Consider the following 23,055-nt stretch of genomic DNA (forward strand, 5'->3'; position numbering starts at 1 on the left):
GAAGCTTTGTGGTGCAGTGCTTACGACTGAGAGTCAAACTTTATTTTCATTACTGGTGTATTTTTATGTCTGTATGATCACAAAACTGTAAAAAAATGACATTATGTCCATAGAGCCCATATTGAGGTCTTAAAATTCAGTGTTTCATCCAACCAAGAGTCTAAAACCCAAAATATAGTGTATACTCAACTTACTATGTATGACATAGTAACATCATAGAATATTATTTTTTTAATTTTTTTTCTCCTTTTTTTAAATCAATTTGGGTGCTTGTAGTGAGAGTTTGCGAAGTCACAGAAGACAAATAATTACAGGTCCAAAGGGCTTGAAACAGGTCTCATATCCTGTGTGTCTGCAGGCGCTGCCATGCACCTGTAACCCAGTCAAGGAAAGGGTTAACAGAAATGTAGTGTTGGCCAATCGGATGAGGTTGTGCCAGACTCCCGCCTTTGGCCGAGTCTCTATCTAATCTGTCAGAGGGAGAGTGTGGTTGTGGAGTTTAATGCCGGTAGCCACCAGAGAACCCTTAGAACCCAAATTGAAACGTAAGCCATTGATTGTTAAAAGTTGCTAATTTATCAATTAGTCGACTAATTAACCATACCATACCATTTCCAAACAATCCAAAATGGATCGCACCATCTACCTACAAATGATTAATATTGCACAAGTTGTACCAGTGCTTATGTGCCGGCTGATAGCAACATATCCACCTATAATAAGAAAACAACCGCAATTAATTTATATTCGGCAAATAACGCCGTTTACCGTGAAGAGAAAATCCGATGATTAGATAGAACATACAAACTTTGAATTTCAATGTTTCCATGAGTCGTTTTTCATTCGATATTACTCAATACGCATAAAAACGTGTGGATGGAAACATGGCTATTGACTCCTGTTTCCAAAGTGTCTGCGCAGCCTCTTTTGAGGGGCTGAAAACTCCAGCAGAGGAGGTGAAATATAATTGGATGATGCAACACAGCTAATGAACTAATAGCTTCCTCCATGTTGAACTCTAATGTACTACTCTAAAGTCAGAAATTACTTTCCCTCGCAAAAAAATCCACTTAATCGCCACCCATTCCATTGGAATCAACTGATTTTGCTGCGAAGGTTTTGCCATTTTATAATGCTCATGTGAGCACACTTTCAGAAGGAGGAAGGGTTAATCAACATTCGATATTCAGGATATGTAAGAGGAATGTTTCTCTTGACAAAACCGCTCAAACGCAGCTCTTTGGTACATTCCATGACCCAATGAAATGTAAGCGCCATTGAAATAGAGTTTAAGACCTTTACGAATCATACAGTGTACATAAAAAATGGATAAGCATTATGAATACCTGAGAAAGATTATTTTGAAATCAAAAAGATGCCATAAGTCGAGGCATGGAGATTAATGTATTTGACAGAGAAAAGAGTCCTTGTTCAGACCCTGCAGTCCGCCTCCCAACATTACATTCAGTTACATCAGCCGCACCTGGATTCTTCTTTTCTAAATCAGCCACGGCCCCGCTCCGATCTAAACCAAAAACGAGAGAAATGCAGCAATCAAGGAGATTTTCTCCCTCTGTCATTAGAAGTGTAAGTAATGTGTGAAAACCCTTAGGCGTACATAAGCACGCACGCAAGCACACACAAACACACACACACACACACAGCGTTGAGCTCCATTGGACTTATTTCACATCACTAAAGCCGGCCCTTGTCTTGGTAGCACCAGCTGATAAGTCTTGTTAAGGCCAGCTTGTTAGGAGAGGGCCGTCTCCGTGGCAACTGCTCGGTGACATCATGTCTGTTGAGCAACGTCAGCGTCATTTGTCAGTAGCAGGACAAGTGTGTTTTTTGGTTTGAAGAGTCAGTCAAGCAGCAAGGCGTTTTGTTGCATTGTTCAGCGTAGGGATGGGGAACAGGAGGACTGGGTTCAGCTCCAGGCCTGCAGGATTTTGAAGAAAAAACCCCTGTCGTCTCTGTCTTCTCTGCAGCACGTCTGCGTCAGTAGAACTTGTCATCGATGCGGAAGTGTGGCCTGGTGACATCATCCGGGTTGAGGAAGACCGATATGGATTTCCCAGGGTTCTCGGTGACCAGCTGCTGCAGCCGCTGCGCCAGCTTGTCCTCCGAGGGGGAGATGATGCCGTTGGCCTGGTGGTGCCCGGGGGAGCCGTGGCCGTTGGTGCTGGCTGTTAGCTCCTTCTTCAGCTGGCCCGCCTGCTGGGCTTGGTCCAGGGCCGCCCGCAGGTGCTCGCTGGGATCCGAGCGCACGTGGGCCAGTTTCCTTGCGACGAGCAGAGCCTGGCTGTCTGTGAGGTGTTCCAGCATGTTGCACTGGGGCAGGAAGTAGTTGGGGCAGTTTTTACCCAGGATGCAATGAGCCAGGTCATCCAGGAGGCCCAGGAGCAGGCGGCCGGGGGTGTCGGCCTCGGTGCAGGACAGATAGGCGGCAGGAAGTCGGTCACAGGCCCAGAAGAGAAGGGTCCGCAGATGATAGAGGCTGAGGCCCGCACGTGGGCGAGCCAGGATACGAGACAACACGGCTTTGGCTGCTTGGAACGCCTGGGCCATGGGGTAAGGGATGCACTTCTTCAGCTGAACCTGGTTATTAGAGAAATAGATGACCAATGAATTAAAGATGCTATAAGTGTTTCTGAAGATTGTTCTGACGCTCGGCCCCCCAGATTCACAGACAGATAACTACTGGCCAGCAACTTCACATGCTGCCTCCACCTTGTTGCCGATTGGCTGGAAGAGTGTTTTGTGTCTGGTGCACTCCTTTCTGAAAAAACAAATGGAAAACAATTCCATCTGTTTTTTCAGCACACACAGAAACTATAGCACTAGGTGACCGTGAGGAGATGAATTTGACAAAAAGTGTGTTGGAATAACATCACTTGCTATACCTTTCAGCAGGAAAATTAAAGACATAGTAACTTGACATGGTAAACTTGACATGATTATTTGAGAGATAAGCAAAGTGGGATTGTAAAAAAAAAAGAAAACTGGCAAAGAAACAAAGAATGAAATACCAGATGAAAATGTTGCTTTAAACCCAATACAAGCTGGCACCAAACATGACACCAAAATTGAACAAAAAAAAAAGGTACATTTACAACCCACTGACCTCGCTACGTGAGAATGCCAGCCTCCACTCCCGGTCGGGCCGACCGCCCAGCGGGGAGCAGCAGGGCAGCAGATAGAAGCCAGATATGGCTTCCTCCTCTGTGATTTTACCATCCCAGAAGTGGTTGGCGGTCAGCCAGCCTTGAGCCACTGCAGGCCAGCCCCGAAACGACACCACAGGCAGCAGGTCGTACAGCACCCGGCTAGAGCCGGCCTGCAGGGCGAAGGGGGGAGGGGGGAGGGGGGAGGGGAGACAGAACTGGATTTGTTTACAAGAAAACTTCACAGGAAACATTACGGCAGTCTGACATTCCTTTTACCATTCAGACAGAATGAGTCAACTGTATTACTTTACTTCATTACTTTACTTCATGTTCCTCAAGCCTGGTTTGAACTTGAAAAAAACTGCTTTTAGTTTTAGTGCACCTGACACCTGTAACAAATTACAGCCCTTTCTTAAAGAGTTGTAACTACTCAACTTAATGTGCCGACAATTTAGAAATCTGGTTTTAAACCTGCAAATTTCTACTTGTAACTGCTTTACATAATTGTGTTTTCTTTTTCATCCATATTATTTTCATAATTAATTATTTTCCAATTATGAATGTTTTACTTTATTTCTATATTTCTTATGATAATACTTTCTGTGTTGTTGTTGGTATGTATATTGTTTTTTTAACATTTAATTAGAGATTATCTTTTTTGGGCTTTAAAAATAGTGGATAGACAGGAAAGGGGGAAGAGAGATGGGGGGATGACACATAGCAAAGGGCCGCAGGTTGGATTCGAACCCGGGCCACTGCAGGACTCAGCCAACACGGGGCCAACACTCAGACTGGGTGAGCTGTAATCTGACTCGATGCCACTGAAAATGAGGGTGGCCCCTCAATGATCTCTCGAGGATAAAGAAAGGTTGAATGACTTATCAACGATGTGTACCTGGAGGATGATAGTGGTGAGGGGACCATTCCTCTCCAGTCGGTCCGGGCTGGGAATTCCTCTCTGGGGGCTGCGTCTCAGCTCCTCCACAGCCTCGCTCACCACCCCCCAAAACCAGTCTGTCACCAGGGAGGGAGAGAAGTAGCATCCGTCCAGAGACTGAGGGGAGTCCAGGGAGGGGATAGAGCCTTTACCTGAGCGAGGGAGGGGAGGGACGAGAGAGGGATGAACGCTGGGTCTTTCCAGCACACCACATCTATCAACACTAGAACCGCTTCTCAAAGAACTACTTTTCCCTCTGTAAATTGTTAATGTCATACAATACACATGAGGGCTGAAACTATTGATTCTTTCCTTGATTAAGCAATTAGTTGTTCGGTCTATAAAATGTCCTTCAGTGTTTTCCAAAGCCCAACAAGACGTCCTCAAATGTCTGGTTTTATCAACACAAAAAAAAGATATTCAGTTTACGTTGATGGAGGAGTGAAGAAACTAGAACATATTAATATTTAAAAAGCTGGAGTCAGAGAATTATTACCCCCCCACCCCTTTTCACTGATTCATTGATTATCAAAAATAGTTGTCCACTGATTTAATAGTTGACTATTAAACAAATCAATTAAATCTATTTTTGCAGCTCTACAAATCCATATTGGACTGTTGGCTGGATAAAACAAGCACACTGAATGTTGTTGTAGCCCTAGAGAAGATCTTTGGATACTTGTAGTATGCAGTTTACTGTCTAAAGCAAAAAAATGACTGCAAAGAATTCAAATCTTTTTTTGAACTCCTGGCACTTTTTTCCCTCTTTTTAACATTCCAGCGGGATTTGGCTGTGATACACGTACATGCTGTCGACTACTCCTGACTAAATCACCCCTTCCTGCCACCGCTAATGCAGCAACATAAGATCCTGTGGGAAATGCTATAGGAAACTAGCAGAAAATGTGGCAAATGTATTTCCCCACGGTGCTGAAAATTAAAGGCATTCATATCAATAAATGTCATTACTTTTTCTCATCTTGGAAGTCTCGCGCTCGCGACTGTGCGGCTGATTGATGCCGCCGCGTAATCTGGAAGCTGCCACGTGTGCGTGAACTTTCGATTGTGAAGTTCTACTCATAAATGTTTCAGCGTGTAATTCCTGGGGAGCCATTTCTCGTCTCACCTATCTGAGGAGTTATAAGAAACAGATCCTCAGCTGCAGCTTTGCCGGGTAAAATTGCATCAAAACATCATGCATCAAATTATCTCGGTGAAACACAAACTAAATTCAATCAGCTCCCACTCCTTCCACTCTCCACTGCCATCTATCCACACGGCCCGCTCTTTCCTGACTTTTCTTTTCATCTTTTTTTTCACTATTTTATTTTTTTAGAACTTGTTTACCCATCCTCTCTTCCATACTATCCGTGCTGCCCTTTTTCTGTTCCGCTTCTTACTTCTTTTTCATTTTTTTCCCTTCCATTTTTGGATAGGACAGCTTGAGACAGGAAAGTGGGAGACAGAGGGGGATGACATGCAGCAAAGGGCCGTGGATCGGAGTCGAACCCGGGTCTCTGCAGTAAGGACTGAGCCTTGGTATATGTGGTGCACCCTTAACCAGGTGTGCTACCAGGGCTACCCATCCATTCACCTTTTGTCCCCCCTTTTTCCCCCCTCTTCCACATTTCCAGTTTCCCCGTCGCTGTTCTTTCATCCTTTGCTCTTGCAAAAGTTCTTCATCATACTTATTCTACTTACTCATTTCTTGCTCTTCCTCCTCGTCTTCCTCAGGGGGAAACCCGTTCTCCTCCTGGCAGCAGATGCTCCAGCGGGACATGACGTTGGAGTCGCAGAGGCGAAGGCTGAGCCACGAGTGGCAGGGTGGTGAGTGCCTCATGTCCAGGGTCACTGGCTGGTTGCGGTCATGGAGCTTGAGGGCGGGTACCAGCAGGGTGAAGTCCAGGTCAAAGTCGGCCCCTTTTGCGTAGTCACCCAAGTCCTCGGGGCTGAGGTCCAACACCCCCTCCCGGGCCCCGCCAGATAGCAGCAGGTACTCGTTGGCCACCGGGAGGCGCTGGTCCACCTTTTGGACTAGGCCTGGATGGGATGGTTTGGAAGGGGTTAAAAGACAAACCAAAACAATGTGTCACAACAAAAACTAAGCACTTTAGCTTTAATACTTTTAAGACCTACATTTTTAGAGTAATAAATTTAAGATTGCAATACTTTTAAGACCTCCCGGGTACCCGGGTTACCAACGCCTGTAATGAGTATAAGTGTTCTCTCTCACTGCAAACACACACCCAAAAACACACACACAAACACACACACACACACAATAAGATGCATTTTCATATTCAGATGCACGGACGATCTCGGAGTACGTGAACGCACTCGGACGGAAAACCGCAGGGTCGGCACGTGAGAGAGCCTGGAACATGTCCGGCTCATTTGTCTTGAGAGGTACAGCATATATTTAAGAGTCTTAGCTGCAGTAATATTGACACAAGGAGTGTGAAACAGACACCCCCCCCCCCCCCCCCCCCCCCCCCCCCCGACCAACCACCGGGCTCGACACTAATGATCATTTCAGTGGCTCGCAAAATGCTTCTATACCACGATTTCACCTGTTAAAGATTGGCAGAATACAAAAAATAAACCACTTTAAGGATAGTTCCAGGTTATGACAACCCAATCTTTGTTTTATTTCTTAAAATCAAGCCCTCTGGCCTTCACCGGCCTAGCCCATAGGTGGCTCAGCCCCCCCCAGCCCATCAGCCATTGCAAAGATAAAAAAGCTAGGGCAGTTTTACAGAATGTAAAAATAATAGTTGGTAAGGCACCCAAAGACTGAAAATTAACGAGCGACTAAAGGTGGGAGTCAAATTCAATTGTGCTTACGAGGATCTTTCTTTATTACATCATGGGTCATATTTTTGTAGTTTGTTTAGTTAATTAGAGGATGTTAGTGGAATATGGTAATATCACTAAAAAAGTCTAATGGGGCAAGAAGAATGCTAGCAATGATCATCTTATTACATTGCTAAAAAAAGTGTTCCGAACTCTCCTCTCTAAAAAGTTTATATGAGAGAAAGTCAAGCCTCCAAATCCCTTTATGGCTACTTAGCTGTGCTGTAAATCTTTCAGGCTCTGGGCCCATGGGAGCTGCAGCACTGGAGGCAAGTCAATTATGTTTTTTAGGCTTAAAAGAGCAACTGAGAAAGACTTGATCTTGTGAACCAAACCTGTTCTGGTCAAGCACTAACTGCCAGCGACTAATAGGTCAAAGGTAACGCATGGACACTTAAAAACCTGTCACAAGGAAGAGATTGGGAGGGCAGGTAAGTGGCTGCAGGCAGCTGAAACAGGGGCATCAGACCAAGCCAGCAGGCCATGTCTCGGGGGCAAAAACCCACCCAAAAATCCAAAATACCTCCATAGGATTCCTCTCATCCAATTACATGGGCACACAACCTCAGTGGCATTTTATCATGTAGTGGCATGTGTGTGTATCTGAGCGTGTGTTAAGAACTTGTGAGTCGAAAGCAAAATTCCATCTATATGGAAAAAGCCACAGATACTCACAGAGTTGCAGCAATAGAAACTTGTTTCTACGCTTCCAGTTTTGGAAATTTAGTGATAAAACTATTGAAATTAAGACAGGTAGTTACACGCTGTTTACTTCATCCGGATGTGTAGTACTTAAAGTATCCATGTTAATAAATGACCATCAAACAATCATGGTCTAAATGAGGAAGATATCTCTTTTCGGGAGTAGCATGCCCCCCCACAGAATCTCACCCAACAAAACAATTGCTGCTTTATAACAAAAAGGTGGGGGAGTGTGATGGAATATCAAAACAACAGGTGAGAAGACACCCAGAGACCGAAAATGAACGAGCAACTTTAAGTGGAAGTCAAAATCAATTGGGCTTACAAAGATCTCTCTAGTGCTTTGCTTGAATAGTCTGCGACAGTGCATTTTAGGATTTTTTTGTTATTCCTAGTAGAATCAGCTCATCTGCCGCTACGAGCTCCGTTCATCTCCTGACTAGACTACCGCGGTCTCTCACGCTGCACTTTATCCAGAGCTCTAGAGTTCTCCTCAGGATCCTCAGCCTCTCATCTCTCCCATGACATCTGCAAGAGTTTCATCACCCAATGTGCAACCGATGTTTCACTTCCTGAAAGAGTTACTAGTTTTAAGTGGATACCTCAGGAACTAGAATTAATATGTAGACAATGAGTAGGAACCGTGATCATGAATTTACTATCAATGAACCTTAATATATTCTTAGGGTAGGTGCATTTTTAACTCAGAAAGTTAGGCCGCATGTCAAATTAAGTTGTTTGACTTATAGAAGGCACAAAGACTAATTTCATAATAATGTGTTATTTCGCTAAGGTGTATTCATGGGTTTTGTTTTGGGCTGGTTGAAGAGCCCCAACCAGCCCCAAGAGCCCCAACCCCCCCATCACACACCTGGATTAATGTAGGTAACGTTCATTCGCTTAAAGCAGTTACAAATAAAAGGCACAATAGTTTTGGCGTAAACATAAAAAGACATCACATTTTCAAGCAGGACGTAAGTAAGTAAATAAATTCTTGTTATTCCATTATTAATAAATCGTTCAATTTTGACCATATGGCATTAGCGATAAACAAGCCGTTCTTTAATGTCGCAGCCTGTCGTTTTGTGATGAGGTTGTTACAAAATCATGTGGCAAGTTGCCTAATGTGATTAAAGGACAGCAGAGTTGAGTGATACAACAAATACATACTTTCTATAGTTGCAAAAAGTGCATGGTATCTGTCATCTGTCTTCAAGCTGAGTTGAGTGCTAGCGCATGCGACGTGCAAAACAAATTATGGCCGATCGATTATCAGAGCTTGAGATCAGTTTGGCTGGAAATGTGGAGAAACGAGGGGAGGGGAGGAAGACTGGATGGGCAGATCAAAGACAAGAAGAGACAGGAAAAGACAGTGTCAGAGGGAGGAAGGGATCAGACGGTAGCCAAAGGCCAACAAGTTTGAAGCTGCAACTCTTCTGATTTGTTTGGTTTTATCTGCCACTGATGAATTGGGGCAAATAGGCGAGGAAAACATTGATGAAAGAAAAAGGGACTAAAGAATATCTTATCTCTCCAGCAGTGGCTTCAGTTAGGGAGAGGAAAAACTGTATCAATAGGCAAAGTGTCTTCAATCTCCAAAACTGGCTGCAAGAACTTTGAGGTTGTTCCAAGGAACCTAATCTATTTTTTAAATCCAAACTCTCAAATCGCACAGTCGCCCGCTGCTTTAATGGGCATCAGCCAGCGAGCACGCACGCATGCACACACGCGCCTGGATGCACACATGAACACACTCCTACGTGTATGTGCCACACAGTCTTAGAATAGAGCTGGAATGGAGAAGGTCTAGGCTGGTTTCACAGCCACGGATTAAATCCTAATCCTATTACAAATGTCTTTGAATGTGGATTTCCATTAGAGGGAAGTTTTTACATAAGAGCTATATTTTGGACCAAACCCAACTCCATATCTGTGAAAGGACTACTTGATGGCTATTGGCTGCACCTGCATGGCATGTAGAGCTTCAAAAATCCATCAATCCGTTGCCAGCCGTTGACTTAATTGCCAACTATTTTGATAATAGATTAAATCGGTTTGAGTTATAAAAATTCTCTAAACTCTCCTTATATGTGAATATTGTCTGGTTTCTGGAAGAAAAAAAAACAAACACAGATTGACATTTACTGACAATATCTAAACAATATTTAGTTGATTCATGGAGAAAATAATAAACAGATTAACTGGCAATGAAAAAAAATTGTTGCAGCCCTAATGGCATGCTTTGACATACTACTGTGAGCAGCAATTACCTTAACGCATCGTCATAATAACTCTAAAAAGGTTTTTATATACTGGAACATCTAGCTACAGTAAAATCTTCACTCTAACGTCCAAGGTTAAAAACCATGTGTGTGCTGCAATCAAGGAGCAATCACGCTATTGCAGGAGTCTTTGAAATGACCTGCTCCAGGAAAAAAAAAAAAAAACTATATCTGATTTTGCCATCAATAAATCATCAACTGTAATCCTGGGAGATAACTATGATTACCATAAACAAACACCAAAGAGATGTGCAGCCGCTGCAAACCTCTGCACTGCATTTTACTTCAAGAAATGATAGGTTTGCTTAAAGCGACACTTTGAACAGATGAAAGTAATGCAGAATTTTACTTACCAATTTACCGATTTCATAAGTCAAACTACTCATATGCATATTTAGTGTGGACAAGGGATGCTCAAAACTATTTTGAAGCGACAAAACTCTTTTTTGATAAAGATGGGGATGTCATCCAATCACATTTGTATAAAGCGTAGCTTCCACTTCAATATATCCAGCAGGGTAGACCAACCTGTAATTTATTTCCCTGCCTCAAAATATATAAAAAAAATATGTCACGAAAATGTCTTTAACAAACTAATTTACTGTCTATACTGTGTGCACGTTGAAGGACAGCATGGCCTAACATTAAACAGCCCCTCCGACTAGAGGTCCCATGGGTGGTTTACAAGTACGGTATAAGAACTGTATAGCTACACTTGTAATTGCGCAGACATTGTGCCACACAACTTTACCAAAGAATACGCATAAGGATACGGATAGCTCAGTTGGTAGAGCGGGCGCACATATATAGAGGTTTACTCGCGGGTTTGACTCCGACCTTGCTGCATGTCATTCCCCCTCTCTCTCCCCTTTCATGGCTTAATTTGTCCTGTGATGATAAAGGCCTAAAAATGCCCCAATATATATATATATATATATATACATATATATAAAAAAAGACATGCCCACTTTCAAAATGAAGCTACAAAGTGTCACTGCTAAGAAATCCCCCCCGAAGCGTAGCAGCGGCATCATGGGAAAGACGTCCTTTCTTATCACAGCCAGCGCAAAGCAAAGTGAGAGTATTCTGCCACACACCTCTGGTTTGATCGACCACAAAAATAGCTCTGTGAAGCTCTCCGGAAAATGGGATTTCTCTAAATAAGCCGATGACTGTCTTCTATACGCTGTTGCTGGAGAAGGCTGCTGAAGGTGAGAGAGAAAAGGTCTGAAACTTGGCTGCGCTAACAACTGAGAAAACCAGGAATAACATTCTTTTGCATTTATTTTTATTAGATATATATCCACCGATATACCGGCGGACCAATAATATCGGCCAAGGCATTTCCCGATCTATTGGTATCAGCATTTATAATGGCAGATGAAAAACAAAAACTAATATTCATTCATCAGAATCATTTATAATGACAAATGATTCTAATACTAAGATTTTTTCTTGTGTTTTTGTTCAAAAGGACTTTAAATTTCACATCTTAAGTTTGTATTTATATTCATTTTATTTATCAGAACTTTGATTTATTTTGATGATCCACTGTTCTGTCGTGACAATAAAACTAATTATCATTTTATTTGAGTGAGAACTCATAAATAGCTACAAATAACTTATCTATTTGTTTTGTAACGCTTTTCTGGATTTTAAAAAGTATATCGGCCAATATGTCGGCATATCAGATTTTTAAATTCGTCCGAGCAAGGGTGCCAGAAGTAGGGGGTTAGAAAGAAGTAGAGAAGGGCCCCACTCACTCCAGATTTGCCACTGTTTTTGTGTTTCAGTTTTTTTTCTAATATAAGCTAACTTTCTTCTGACTGTTGCTTCATATTTAACGACTTATGAGAGTTATTTTCTATCTTCTCATCCATTTGGAAATATAGCAAATAAGAGTCCTACAATAATAAGCAATTCCTTTCAAAACCTATATTTCCCCTAAAAGGATAGTCTTGCTAAATGTTGTTTCTGCAAGTACTTGAGTCAGGACACCTTGGTGCACAAGTTTCTGAAATGGGGGATGTTTTCTGAGTCAAAATGATCCACAGTTGCCTCCCCTACCTCTGTGTGACCTTTCTGTTATTTCAAACAATAAAACTCAGATTCAGCAGCAGAGCCTGCCATAACAATAATCTTAAAAGCAGCAGCAGCATCATTCCAAAAGGAGCAATTCAATGTGTTACAAATGACTCCTGACTAATATAGTCTGGACCGGATGTTATCAATGCTGTTCAACAGGCACTTCTTGCAGCCTCACCTCGCACCCCAATAGCAGGATTAATCCCAGGCAACCCAGCCATTCCGCCTGCTCGCAGTTTATGAATTCCTATCAAGGCAGGAGATTAGCTCAAAAATAGGCCTGTAAGGTGTGTGTGTGTGTGTGTGTGTGTTTGTGTGTTAATACAACAAACAGGGCTCAGAGGGATGACAGACATAGTGTGTCTAAACCACCTGCAGAGAGAGAGGATGCAGGAAGCTGTCAGGGTCTCAACGCTCTTCACAGCGGCTTTGATGCCAGCTACACTGCGATACCTTGTTACCATAAATGACAGGCCATTATCACTGAAAGAAAAAAGTGTCACTGCCGGTTGATTTTTACATTTGAGGGCAGCAGGGTAGCCTAGTCGCTTAACAAGCTGTGCACAACTGGTCCTGACCTTTCATATTCCTATTAAGGAAGGGAAAGAAAGGTGATCCATTCAGTTGCACATCAAAGGCCCCATACCATGCTAATTTTCAGGTTAATTCACGTTTACAAGATTTAATGAAAAAAATAATTCTCATGCTGTCTGAATATACCTGTAATTCACCCTCTGTCGGAAAAGCTCCATTTAAGCGCGTGTCTCTTTAAGCCTCCTGAAAAACCCAGTCTGCTCAGATGGGTCCGTGTTTTAGGTCTTTCCTATCGGTGTTTGCGGCACCGTCATTGCAGCCAGAGAATGACTGTTGCAGCACTTTTTTATTATATATAGCATGGTTGTGACATCACAATCATACAGTCCCGATGGCTCGTTTAAAGGCACAGTTTCTAAATACGGGCTCTGTGCATTTCTCTGTGGAGTAAGCATTTTGATACTTTCACGGTATTTATAGAGGACGTCGACCTGCATTTTAATAAAAAAATTAACTTAACTTTTTCCATTACGAGACCTTTAAATGATTAATCTTATACTTAGGCTAGAACCCGATATACACATTCAAAATAAACCCTAATTATGTAAAGGAAAGGAGAAACTACTACTCCCAGCATTTGGAAATGTTGCTATTTTGAAGAAAGATGGAAATATCTGTCAGTTTGTGCTTTCCAAGATCCGTAGATCCATTGTGAGAAACTTTATTTTTTTTAAGTATTACTGAAAACTATATTTAAATTGTTTTCCACAGCACCTCTGACAGCTACACCCTGCAAATAAGATACTCTAATCAGTTGACAGCTCCAGAGTGAGTGATTCCTCCCTCTGTGCCTCAGGAATAATGTAAGGGTGATTATGAAAGAGGAAAAAAAAAAATCACAATGTCTGCCTTGGTTATTAAAATGAGCAGTAGATAAGATGTCATGCAATGTCAAAACACTGCTTACTTATTTACATTTCGGTATGTCATATTTAATTAGATTTCACAAAAGTCACTTACTGGATGATGTGATGCGTGTCTGTGGCCATGTTCAGCCACGGGACACTCCACTGTGTTAACATGACAGTCAGTTGTTGGCTGATTTGTTACAATATCTTAATGCAAAGGTTGTGAGCTGAGGTTAATTAACATACTCTAAACTGTGTTTCGCATTCATTTTCACTGATGTGCCAGGTGTCGAGCGATTAAGATTTAATGCTGCCAAGTGCCAGAAAAAAAAAAGGTGAGTCAGTGAGGAACAATGACTGTCATTCATGGCAGGCAAGACACGTTTCATCTGTGCTGCTTGGCACTGCTGTCTGCGCTGATGAAAACTGAAAACAAACAGAAACAAAGCCTAAAGAATCAAATCCAAATATTTCAGCTGTATACTGTTGCAGTGCCATGGATCTAGCCTGGCTGCCAGATGAAGACAGGCTCACAATTCCAAAAATGGCATTAACCGATAATTAGTCAGCCGGAGGAGCCATGTGGGCCCAGATCCCAAGCTATAAACTACAGCTGAACTCTGAGGATCAGAGCAGGGCCCTGCAATGAGGAAGTCCCAGCAGTGGAAACAGCAACGGCACAATGAAGTCCACCAGTGTTAAGGGCCAGGGGTGGGGGTCTGGCCAGCTGCCGTGTCCATCCTGAAGTAAGCCTGGCTAACTGGGCTACTTTCCTAAATGCACCATCACTCACACACAGCCTTTGTTTGATTTTGTTTTGCATTTTCAGATGACATGTAATTAATTTTTCATCCCAAGGTAAACTTTTGACTCCTGTCTCTCCCTGACTAACTCAGGTGCTGATGACCCTTTCTCTGTCTAACCGTCTACACTTATCACTGTTCAACCCCAAATGTGCATCAAGCTAAGTGGCCTAAGTGTGAAGAATAGTGGAGAACAAAGGGGCTCATGTAAGGAGCCCAACAGGAATGCAAGACGCTCGGGTCACTGGGGGACAAAGTTAAGATCTGATGCACTCCATAAAGAGCAAAAACTCATTTGTTTTCATAACAATCACTTCAGTATCTCAACATACAACAGGTTATTTTTCTTGTGTCAGATAAAAATGTCAAAATCCAGGCCAAGATAGAACAGCACTCATGACTTTATAACTTGGATCAAAAGTATCCATTTTCACTAGATGAACTCTGAACTGAACTCTGTGATAAACTTTAAGATCTGAAAAGCTGGGTCCGGGGTATGTCTGAGCCTAGCACCAGGGCAGAAAAATCTTAGGCCTACTGATCCCTTTCTGAGGCTGCAGCACCATCATAAACAGAATAATTCATAATCTTTTATTTCAAAGGGTTTAAATCATTCATCTGCAATCCTGTGTAAGTCCTTTTAAATTGTCTCTTACTGGTTTGTGTCCAGGGAACACTACAAAAACATTTAAACACGTTTCAGAGTATGTCCCACTCTTCTGACGGCGCTTGGCTACGGTGGCTTTATGCTCCGCAATGTTGAAAAGAAAACTGCTGTTTGCCAAAAAAGTAATGCCAACACAGAATCTGCTGGGATGTAGAGTGGGCGACGTTAGTGATACGGGGACGGATAAGGTTATGTAGGCTGCATAACTGGTAGAATTAAATGAAAAACAATGCCGCTCAAAAAGGTAGCTATCTGACAATGAAAATACATCTGTAGTCGGGGCATTAATATCATCTCCCGATATTTAACTCACTGCAAAGTAATACAGCATCTTCATCAACGGGATCGTTGACAAAAGGAAATACCGTGTTTTGAGAAAAAGACGTATAGTCTGCCTAACATTAAGAAACCAACGTGTTTTTTATTCATGCAGATAACAAGCCGCGCTAAAATGCGCCTGATACTGACTGAATGAATGAATGAATGAATGAGGAAATGAAAGATTGCTGTGTCAGAGGGAGGAGACAGAGAGAAGAAAACCTGCTCCTGACAAGATTTGGTTCACAGGCTCAGTTACCATAGTAACTGACTCTGAGGTTATGTTACCTGTCTTTCTGAAACTGGCTGGAGTTACCCCTCTCTCAGGTTTGATTAACTTGCCTTTCAGGAACCCAATACCCAGAGTTTCCCTCATCTCAGAGTTTTCACTAAACTTGCTTTCTGAAACGGACCCCAGATTTCCACCGGCAGTGTGGATCTATTTCTGCCTTCATCCGACTTTTGTTTTTCAAAAAGATAGATACAGTAGCCCCCAACCACGCTTGCCCGAAGGCAAACCACAGTGTTGACTCGTACGCAGGGTAAATAAGAGTACTTCTTGGATCTGTCAGAGTGTAAAGACATTCACTGGGTATACAGTGTGTGTGTGTGTCAGTTTCTCTTTACTTTTCCCTGACAGTGTGCAAAACACAGTGGGGACCCCTCTGCAGCACAAACTTTTTAAAAACCTGGTAAAAACAGCCACTCGTGTTTAGAATCCACGCACACATGCACACCCCCTATGCACATAGGACGAGCCTCCTCCAGCAGACAGGCATGCTGTAACAAGACCCCTACATTAAAAGGATATTTGCTTTTCAGTGCTGCCTTTCGTCCTCCGCAGGGCTTTAAGAAGCATAGATCCTAATGCAGCTACCACCGCATACTTAACTTTATATTCCTAGAACCCAACACAAACCGTCTCCCTCTGTGTAAAGTGCCAAACTTTTTTTCTTTTCACAGAGCTGTCACAGCGGGCGCCGAGGAACACGGTATGAAAACAAATCAGCAAACCGTTGGTGGTTATGCCAGATAAAGCAGCCTCAAAACTGAGAAAAAAATAAATAAAAGTTACCAGGAGATTGTCAACAAAAAGAGAGTGGGAGCAGACTAAGATGGGAGGGCTTTGCACCAGAATTTAGATAAAATGAGGTAAAACTTCACGCAAAATATTCAGTATGTGGTTATATTAATGAAATGAAAATAACAGGCTTAAAGACCATTTTGATTTGTGTGATTCCTCCCTGGGCGAGACCAGTTAACCGGTGCAATGCTGCTTGTTTGACAGGGATTGTTGAACTGTGCGTAACGATACCTCTGGACAAACAAAAGCAGTGGTGGACTGTGACTAAGTACATTTACTCAAGTACTGTTCTTCAGTACGAATGTTGAGGTACTCATACTTTCCTTGAGTCATTTTTTTCATGCCACCTTCTACTTCTACTCCGCTCCATTTCAAAGGGAAATATTGTACTTTTTACTCCACTACATTCATCTGACAGCTTTTATTTACAAATTAAGATTTTTGTACACAAGACACATGTTTTATTATTGTAAATGAAACTGCCCAACAAAACAACGGCCTACTTGTCCAGCTGTATTAGCAGATTAAACACTCGGTTGATTGACAAAACAGTTTGGATCGTTTCCAGTTTTCTAAAATGTGAGGATTTTTCTGCATTGAGAACAATTACTTTTAATACTTTAAGTACATTTTCCTGATTAACTTACATACCAGTAATTTTACTTAAGTAACGTTATCAATGCAGGACTTTAGCTTGTAACAGAGTGTGGTATTATAACTTTTACTTAAGTAAAGGATCTGAGTACTTTTCCACCAGTGCACAAAAGGCTGAGCAGAATGCAGGCCTACTGCAGACTGACAGAACGAGACAGAAAGAGGACTTGCAAAGTTGAGTTGAGTGAGAAACTAAAGACGAAATAGGAAAAAAACTTTCCAGATGCTGGCTAAACATGTTTTGTTTCCAGTGGATGACTGATAGTGACATGAGAGAACAAGGATGACAGCAGGGAGGGGGCAGAGTGCCACCTATTGGGCAAACAAACACACTTCACTTTTTACTCTCAACTGACAATACCCAAACAACACATTTGAGACAGCTTTATGTCCCACTTAGCAAACCCATCTCCCAATAGTTGAGCGTGAATTAAAGCATGCGTGGATGACAGAGGGAGAGTAGAGCAACACACAATGAAAATATGAATCATGTACTGGATGCGTTTCAATTCCAACTGACAAACACACAATGTCATTTGGAATCCCTTTTGCATTTGAAAGATGCTAAATGGGCAAGTTTCAAAACACCCACACTGCCACAAATTACAAGCCTCTAATTTTGCATGCTTAAAAAAAAAAACAACAACCATGTAATCATGTGTCTGCCACAGGATTAAAATTAAGATATTGTACCTTTATACATGCACCATTTCAATGAAAGTCTAAAGTGTTGATCGTGTTTGTCACACATACTGTCTCACAACGTGACCCATCAAACGTGCATGCAAAAGAGAACCGTCTCCCCATTCAGTTTAAATGAAATCCTGCAGCTTTGTACTTTTTGCCCTAAATGAAATTTTTACAAACAGAAAGTGACCAATCAAAAAAAAAAAAAACTTGGATGTTACAGATTGCAGTCTAGTGAAATAAGGTCTAAAAAATAAAAGGAAAGATTTATTCTGCTATATGTGATTAAAACTCTTTCTAAGCTGCAAGGAGGTTTAACATCTTTATTTTAGCTCCACCCTGTTGGTCTTTTCCCATTTTTGTCTGACCAGTTTAGAGTTGACAGTACATCAAATCCAAACTATCACTTCAAAAATGAACATCAACATCAGACCCTTTTGATTCTATCTTCCCTTTTGAATCCATTTCATTTGTTTCAGTATACTGTAAAAGCTTCCTGATACACAAATATAACTTCTGGAGACTTACTGAAGTTCCCTCTACCGCTGTAACCACATATAAACGCAAAGTGAGAAGTTTAACTACAACCGATATATGATAGAGATGTACAGCACACCATGATATGGCTTTGGCTATGGAATTAGTTTTACTAGTCATGTCACATCAAACGTGCGGAGTGTAAGCACAGCTCACTGCATGTTAGGGCATGTTCAGTAGCCAACTGATGAGACTGTGGTTGCACTGGGCAGCTTCCAGGTGAGTGTGAGAGTGGAGCAGGGCGTTTCTGGGAATGATTACTCCCTGCTTTCACCCTGGGTAAATAAAGGGCGGGGTAAGGGGATAATATGTGCTTATTTTCCCCATACACTATGAAACATGCAAATCTGCATGTTAAGAAAAAGCGGGTCAAGAATAGACAGCGAAGAAGACCACACAATGAAGAACCATGGTTCAGATTAATATGTGTTTAGACAACGGGGAAAACACATTTTCAGGATCTATACACCGTGACATATTTCTCCACATTTATCCCAGTTGGATACTAAAGTGAATTTGATTCAATTGGTCAACAGCAAAGAAATTAGGAGTCACAATGTAGTGGTGAATGACAATTGGTGTGAAAATACACTGTACAGTATAAAGAGTTCAACTCTGATTATAGGTTTCACCCTATTTCATGTGTAAACTTCCAACCCTTATCGTCATAATCATATCTCTATGCTACATTTAAGCGTTATGGCCGCATACAGATCAGTTTGAGGATTGAAGACATTGTTCCCCCAGAAAAGTTGTTTTTAAAGTTGTGCGAAAGGTTGGCCCGGTGGCAAGTGTCTTTTATCAATGAGGGCTTGGACGAGTCACGTACTGATGGCAGCATTAATTAATTAGAGCCCAATAGATTCTGTGATAATAAAACGGATTCCACAGGGCCCTTAAGTCAGAGCTAAAAGCTAACTGGAGTTTTGAAAATATGACTATGTCTATGTTTCCAGCCGAGCTTCCCCACTGCAACAGTAGTTAAAAAGCATCTTAAAAATACATTTACATTTACCCCCCAGTGGCTGAGGTCCAGTGGGGGGCAACTTAGGCCCAGTGGGCCACCAGCCTTACAATGCACTGGAGGAAACCCTAGAAGACAATTAATATGTTTGGTATAAACTGTGAGACAGATCATATTATCCACTGGGTTATGTTTGCAGACATACCTAGCATGTTGAAGATAAAGTCCTTGGCGGTGTGAACCTCTAAGGCGGTCTGGTCTCTGAACTCTCCCTGTTCCAGTAATACCAGCTCAGACACCTGGGCTGACAACTGCTCCAAGGTGGCCCCTGACCGGAAGTCCACCTCTGACTGCTTCTTGGCGGGGGCTGAGGAGCGCGGAGCCATCAGGGACTCCATCTTTACAACCCTGTACGATAAGGGCGAGAAAAGAGAAATTGTTGTTGGTTTGTTAGGCTAATGTATACCCTCAGGAGTTTAATATCACAACAACCCTATTTTTGTAACTAACTCAGTTGTAATGGTTCCCCTGAGAGATGGATTATGCTGTCACAGTGCCAATAATAACTAAGCTTATTGGTTTTGTGGGTAGCTATTTGCACCCAAGAACAAAACGCATGCCTGTTTTCCTAATGTGTCTTACAGCCTACTATTTTTAGACCGATTAAGTTCTCAAACCTTCATATTTTCATTGCAATATAATGCTTGCCTTGTTTTAAACAGCCTTGTGTGAATCATGAGACTTTGAGGAACAATTCTGGAGAGACACATCAGGGAACAAGTAGCATTACCTTTTAATAGCAATAAATGTGATATTGCAATTACAGCTTTGATCAACATTAAAGTAATTTAAACTGAGGCTAAGTACTGACGGGCCAAAAATGCATTGATAACATGACTAGTAAGAGCATACTAGGCCACTATTCTCTGTTACAGGGTTTTTACCTAATATAACACTATGTGTAAAAACATTTAACAACACAAATTGTCATTATACTTTATCATAAAAAGTTGTTTATCACCCTCAAGTGAAGGGATTTAGGTTTGTGCAATCAGTGTGTTTTGCATGAGATCTTAGCATCAATGTAAATCACAGCTAAACCACATAACCTTCTAAAAAACTTTTTAAAAAAATAAAGAAAACTGCTAATGCAGGTTGTTTGACAAAACTTTGGTTACTGTTTTTTTGGCATGTCTTCTATCCTACACTCTATCCTAGTATGTGTCCATTGGGTTGAGTTGGTTGAGTTGTGCCTCATGCAATGGGTTTTAATTGAACGGCATACTTCAAGATGAGAGGATTTAAGTAATTATCGTTGTGGCCAGTGTCCTTATGAGATTTACAGAGTTGTTATTTGTTTACACGTCCAAATAATTGTACTAAAAAGTGTGACCTAAAAGTAACAACCCACAAACTTATAATGTAAACACAGCTCTCCCGAGTGGAATGGTAACATGGCCTCTGCCCCACCAAACTAGAACTAGGTCAATTAGCGAGCAAGACTGCTCCTAGCTGCTAAGCTAATAGCCGAACTAATTAGCCAGCCTGCCGTCTGACAGTCAACAATAGCTAATTACATCATTCGTAATAGATGATTAGCTGATTAGCATGGGCTGCGTTACATATATGCGTATGACTGCTTGCTGTACAACCATATTAGCAGACCATTTGACTTGCAGTGGTCGGTGTGGTAGCCTACATTTACCTCGCCCGCAGTCAGCTCATTTCTTTTAATAGCCAACTAGCTTCGTCAAATTAGCACGATAGCTAACATGACAGTTGGGGACAGTAAAGCTAAGTGCAGTAGCTACACTTCCCCGCATACAAACCAACACGCACAAACACATTCACACAAAAATCTATAACTACACTGACACGCACGTGCGCGCACGCACCAACATGCATTCAGCTCGCATTTCGGTAGCTTGCGAGTAGCGGGTCACAGTGCAATGATTAGCTATCCAGGCTAAAGCTGTCGAACATAGTAAACACACACCCTTAACACAGTGACGGGAGTGAGTTTCTTCGCTATCTTCTACGTTTACTGTTATTGTGATCCCTGTGCTTCAATCCGCCTTCTTCAGCTGTCATTTCCAACAGGTCCCTGGCGCCACATTCCCCGTGCCAACACCGTCCCAGAAATCATCATGGTCCTCCTTCTCTGAGGATCCAGGGATTAGTAGTACCGGTATGTGTGGCACGCACGCCTCACATTACAAAACTACAAACGGATTTGTGAGGTCAGGTTATGATTAAAATTGTGCCTCTGTGTCCTCGCAAAGAAGATGAGGCTGTGCTACGGTTTAGTAAGAGAGAGCAGGGCGGTTTCACGACTGCACCGCCAATGTTTTGATGCATGAGCATGTAAGTCCAGCACAGCAGCAGCAGCAGCGGTGTCTTTGCACCAGAGCGGCAGGGTGCTGCATGGAAAAGTGAGCAACGTTTTACTCATTCTCTGCCCGGTGCCCACCCCTTTCTTATGCCTGTTGAATGGTAGGGTAGGTTATTTACAGTGGATTGCATTTTCCACGTTAAGAGATTATCATATGATACTATTTTCAATGATTTATGTTGGATAGTTATGTATGTAACTGTATAGCATACTTGTATGCTATATACAATTATGCAAATGTATGTATTTAATGTGTTACTTTACACACAGGAGGAGAAAGTGCAGTGTGAGGTTCCATACAGGTCAGTTGACCATAATTATATATCATTCAGTATTCAATTCAGTATTTAAACTCAACCTTTATTTTAATATTAATGTCTTTGAGTATTTTTGTTTTCACTACAAAATAGTACAAATGCAAAAACAGATTTCCACTTATTTTCAAAAATGCATTATACCCAAATCTCTGTTTCTTAACATGTGATAGCCCCAACTTATTTCCAAGGAAATTTACATTTGAACTCATAACGTATATCGTCAAGAAAATCATATCAAAATGAATCCACCGACCTGTACAAAAAGTACTTTAATCAAGTTCATAATTTTATCCTATCCAACATAGGGCCTGCTTTAAAGGGGTATTTCTGCATTTTATTGTTACATGTACAGTAGGCTACATAAAGATAATTTATAGATTTAAAAACAATCGACTCGGCAGGCAGAGAAATCCTTTTTGATCCTTAGTTTCTTTCAGTCCTTACAGGGTATAGTATGCGTCAAGCTCCCAAATATTTCTGAGAGACCCCTGGATGTTAATGTTGCAGAGTTTTTTCAATTTTGTCAAATGTATAATTTCACCTATGTGTTTCTTGCTTTTTTTTCATCATTCAAAATGCTAAATGAAATAAATTTGAAACTTCTATAGTGAAATGTTTCATTCTCCCGGGACACGCCGGGATCTCTGGCAATAGCAATTGCTGTTCAATATGCATGCATAATCCTACTTAATTACACCCCAAGCTATTCATTTCCTACATCGCTGCTAAATGTCTTCAGATTGATAGTGTCAGATTTAACCTGACAGACCTCTCTCCTAGCCCGTCGATGGATCCTTTACTAGCTCACGCACTTCAGTCTCATTCACAGTGGGAAGAGCTGTCTGTGTAGCGCCATACAGTGTCTGATTCATCAGCCTGTTCTGTGGTATAAGTGGAACATCTATCAAGGTAATGCTGTACCAAACAGCACTTAATGAGCAAGTTGAGGGAGTGAAACTACCCTTCTGCCAAATGAGAGGTTAGAGACGACCCTGGCCTCCAGCAGACAAAAATATGAATGAGAATCTCTTTTAAACTGCTTTGAAGTCTTCCTCTTTGCCCTCTTTTTACCCACAAAGGACTGGAATGGAAAAACATAACCAGCTCGTTTCGCATTCTTCCATATATCACTATCGCTAGGCCATAAAATCTTCCCCATTGCAA

The 23,055-nt window shown here is 41.8% G+C and overlaps 1 protein-coding gene across 2 annotated transcripts; it reads right to left on the reverse strand.

Annotated features, from left to right (window-relative positions):
- Window positions 1–584: 584 nt before the first annotated feature.
- tmem102 (transmembrane protein 102) lies at window positions 585–21,596 on the reverse strand. 2 transcript variants are annotated; one of them, XM_034856775.1, is made up of 6 exons: window positions 20,888–21,172; window positions 19,388–19,590; window positions 5,806–6,144; window positions 4,063–4,256; window positions 3,125–3,337; window positions 585–2,598 (listed from the first exon to the last, which is right to left on the reverse strand). In XM_034856775.1, the coding sequence occupies exons 2-6, from the start codon at window positions 19,578–19,580 to the stop codon at window positions 1,999–2,001; spliced, it is 1,539 nt and encodes a 512-aa protein (XP_034712666.1). In that variant the 5' UTR covers window positions 19,581–19,590; window positions 20,888–21,172; the 3' UTR covers window positions 585–1,998. The 2 variants fall into 2 exon arrangements, with proteins under 2 accessions (XP_034712666.1, XP_034712665.1); XM_034856774.1 differs by lacking the exon at window positions 20,888–21,172 and adding an exon at window positions 21,179–21,596 and having other exon boundaries at window positions 586–2,598.
- Between the last annotated feature and the right edge of the window lie 1,459 nt (window positions 21,597–23,055).

Source organism: Etheostoma cragini, chromosome 19 (assembly GCF_013103735.1).
Source record: "Etheostoma cragini isolate CJK2018 chromosome 19, CSU_Ecrag_1.0, whole genome shotgun sequence".
Classification (NCBI taxonomy): domain Eukaryota; kingdom Metazoa; phylum Chordata; class Actinopteri; order Perciformes; family Percidae; genus Etheostoma; species Etheostoma cragini.

Bases quoted from the DNA above. Each gene is read 5' to 3' on its own strand.
- tmem102 (XM_034856775.1), bottom strand. From the start codon at position 19,580: ATGGAGTCCCTGATGGCTCCGCGCTCCTCAGCCCCCGCCAAGAAGCAG. The intron at 6,145-19,387 runs GTATGTCTGCAA...CATCCCATCCAG, and splicing joins CTTTATCTTCAACATGCTAG to GCCTAGTCCAAAAGGTGGAC. The intron at 2,599-3,124 runs GTCAGTGGGTTG...TCTAATAACCAG, and splicing joins TGGCATTCTCACGTAGCGAG to GTTCAGCTGAAGAAGTGCAT.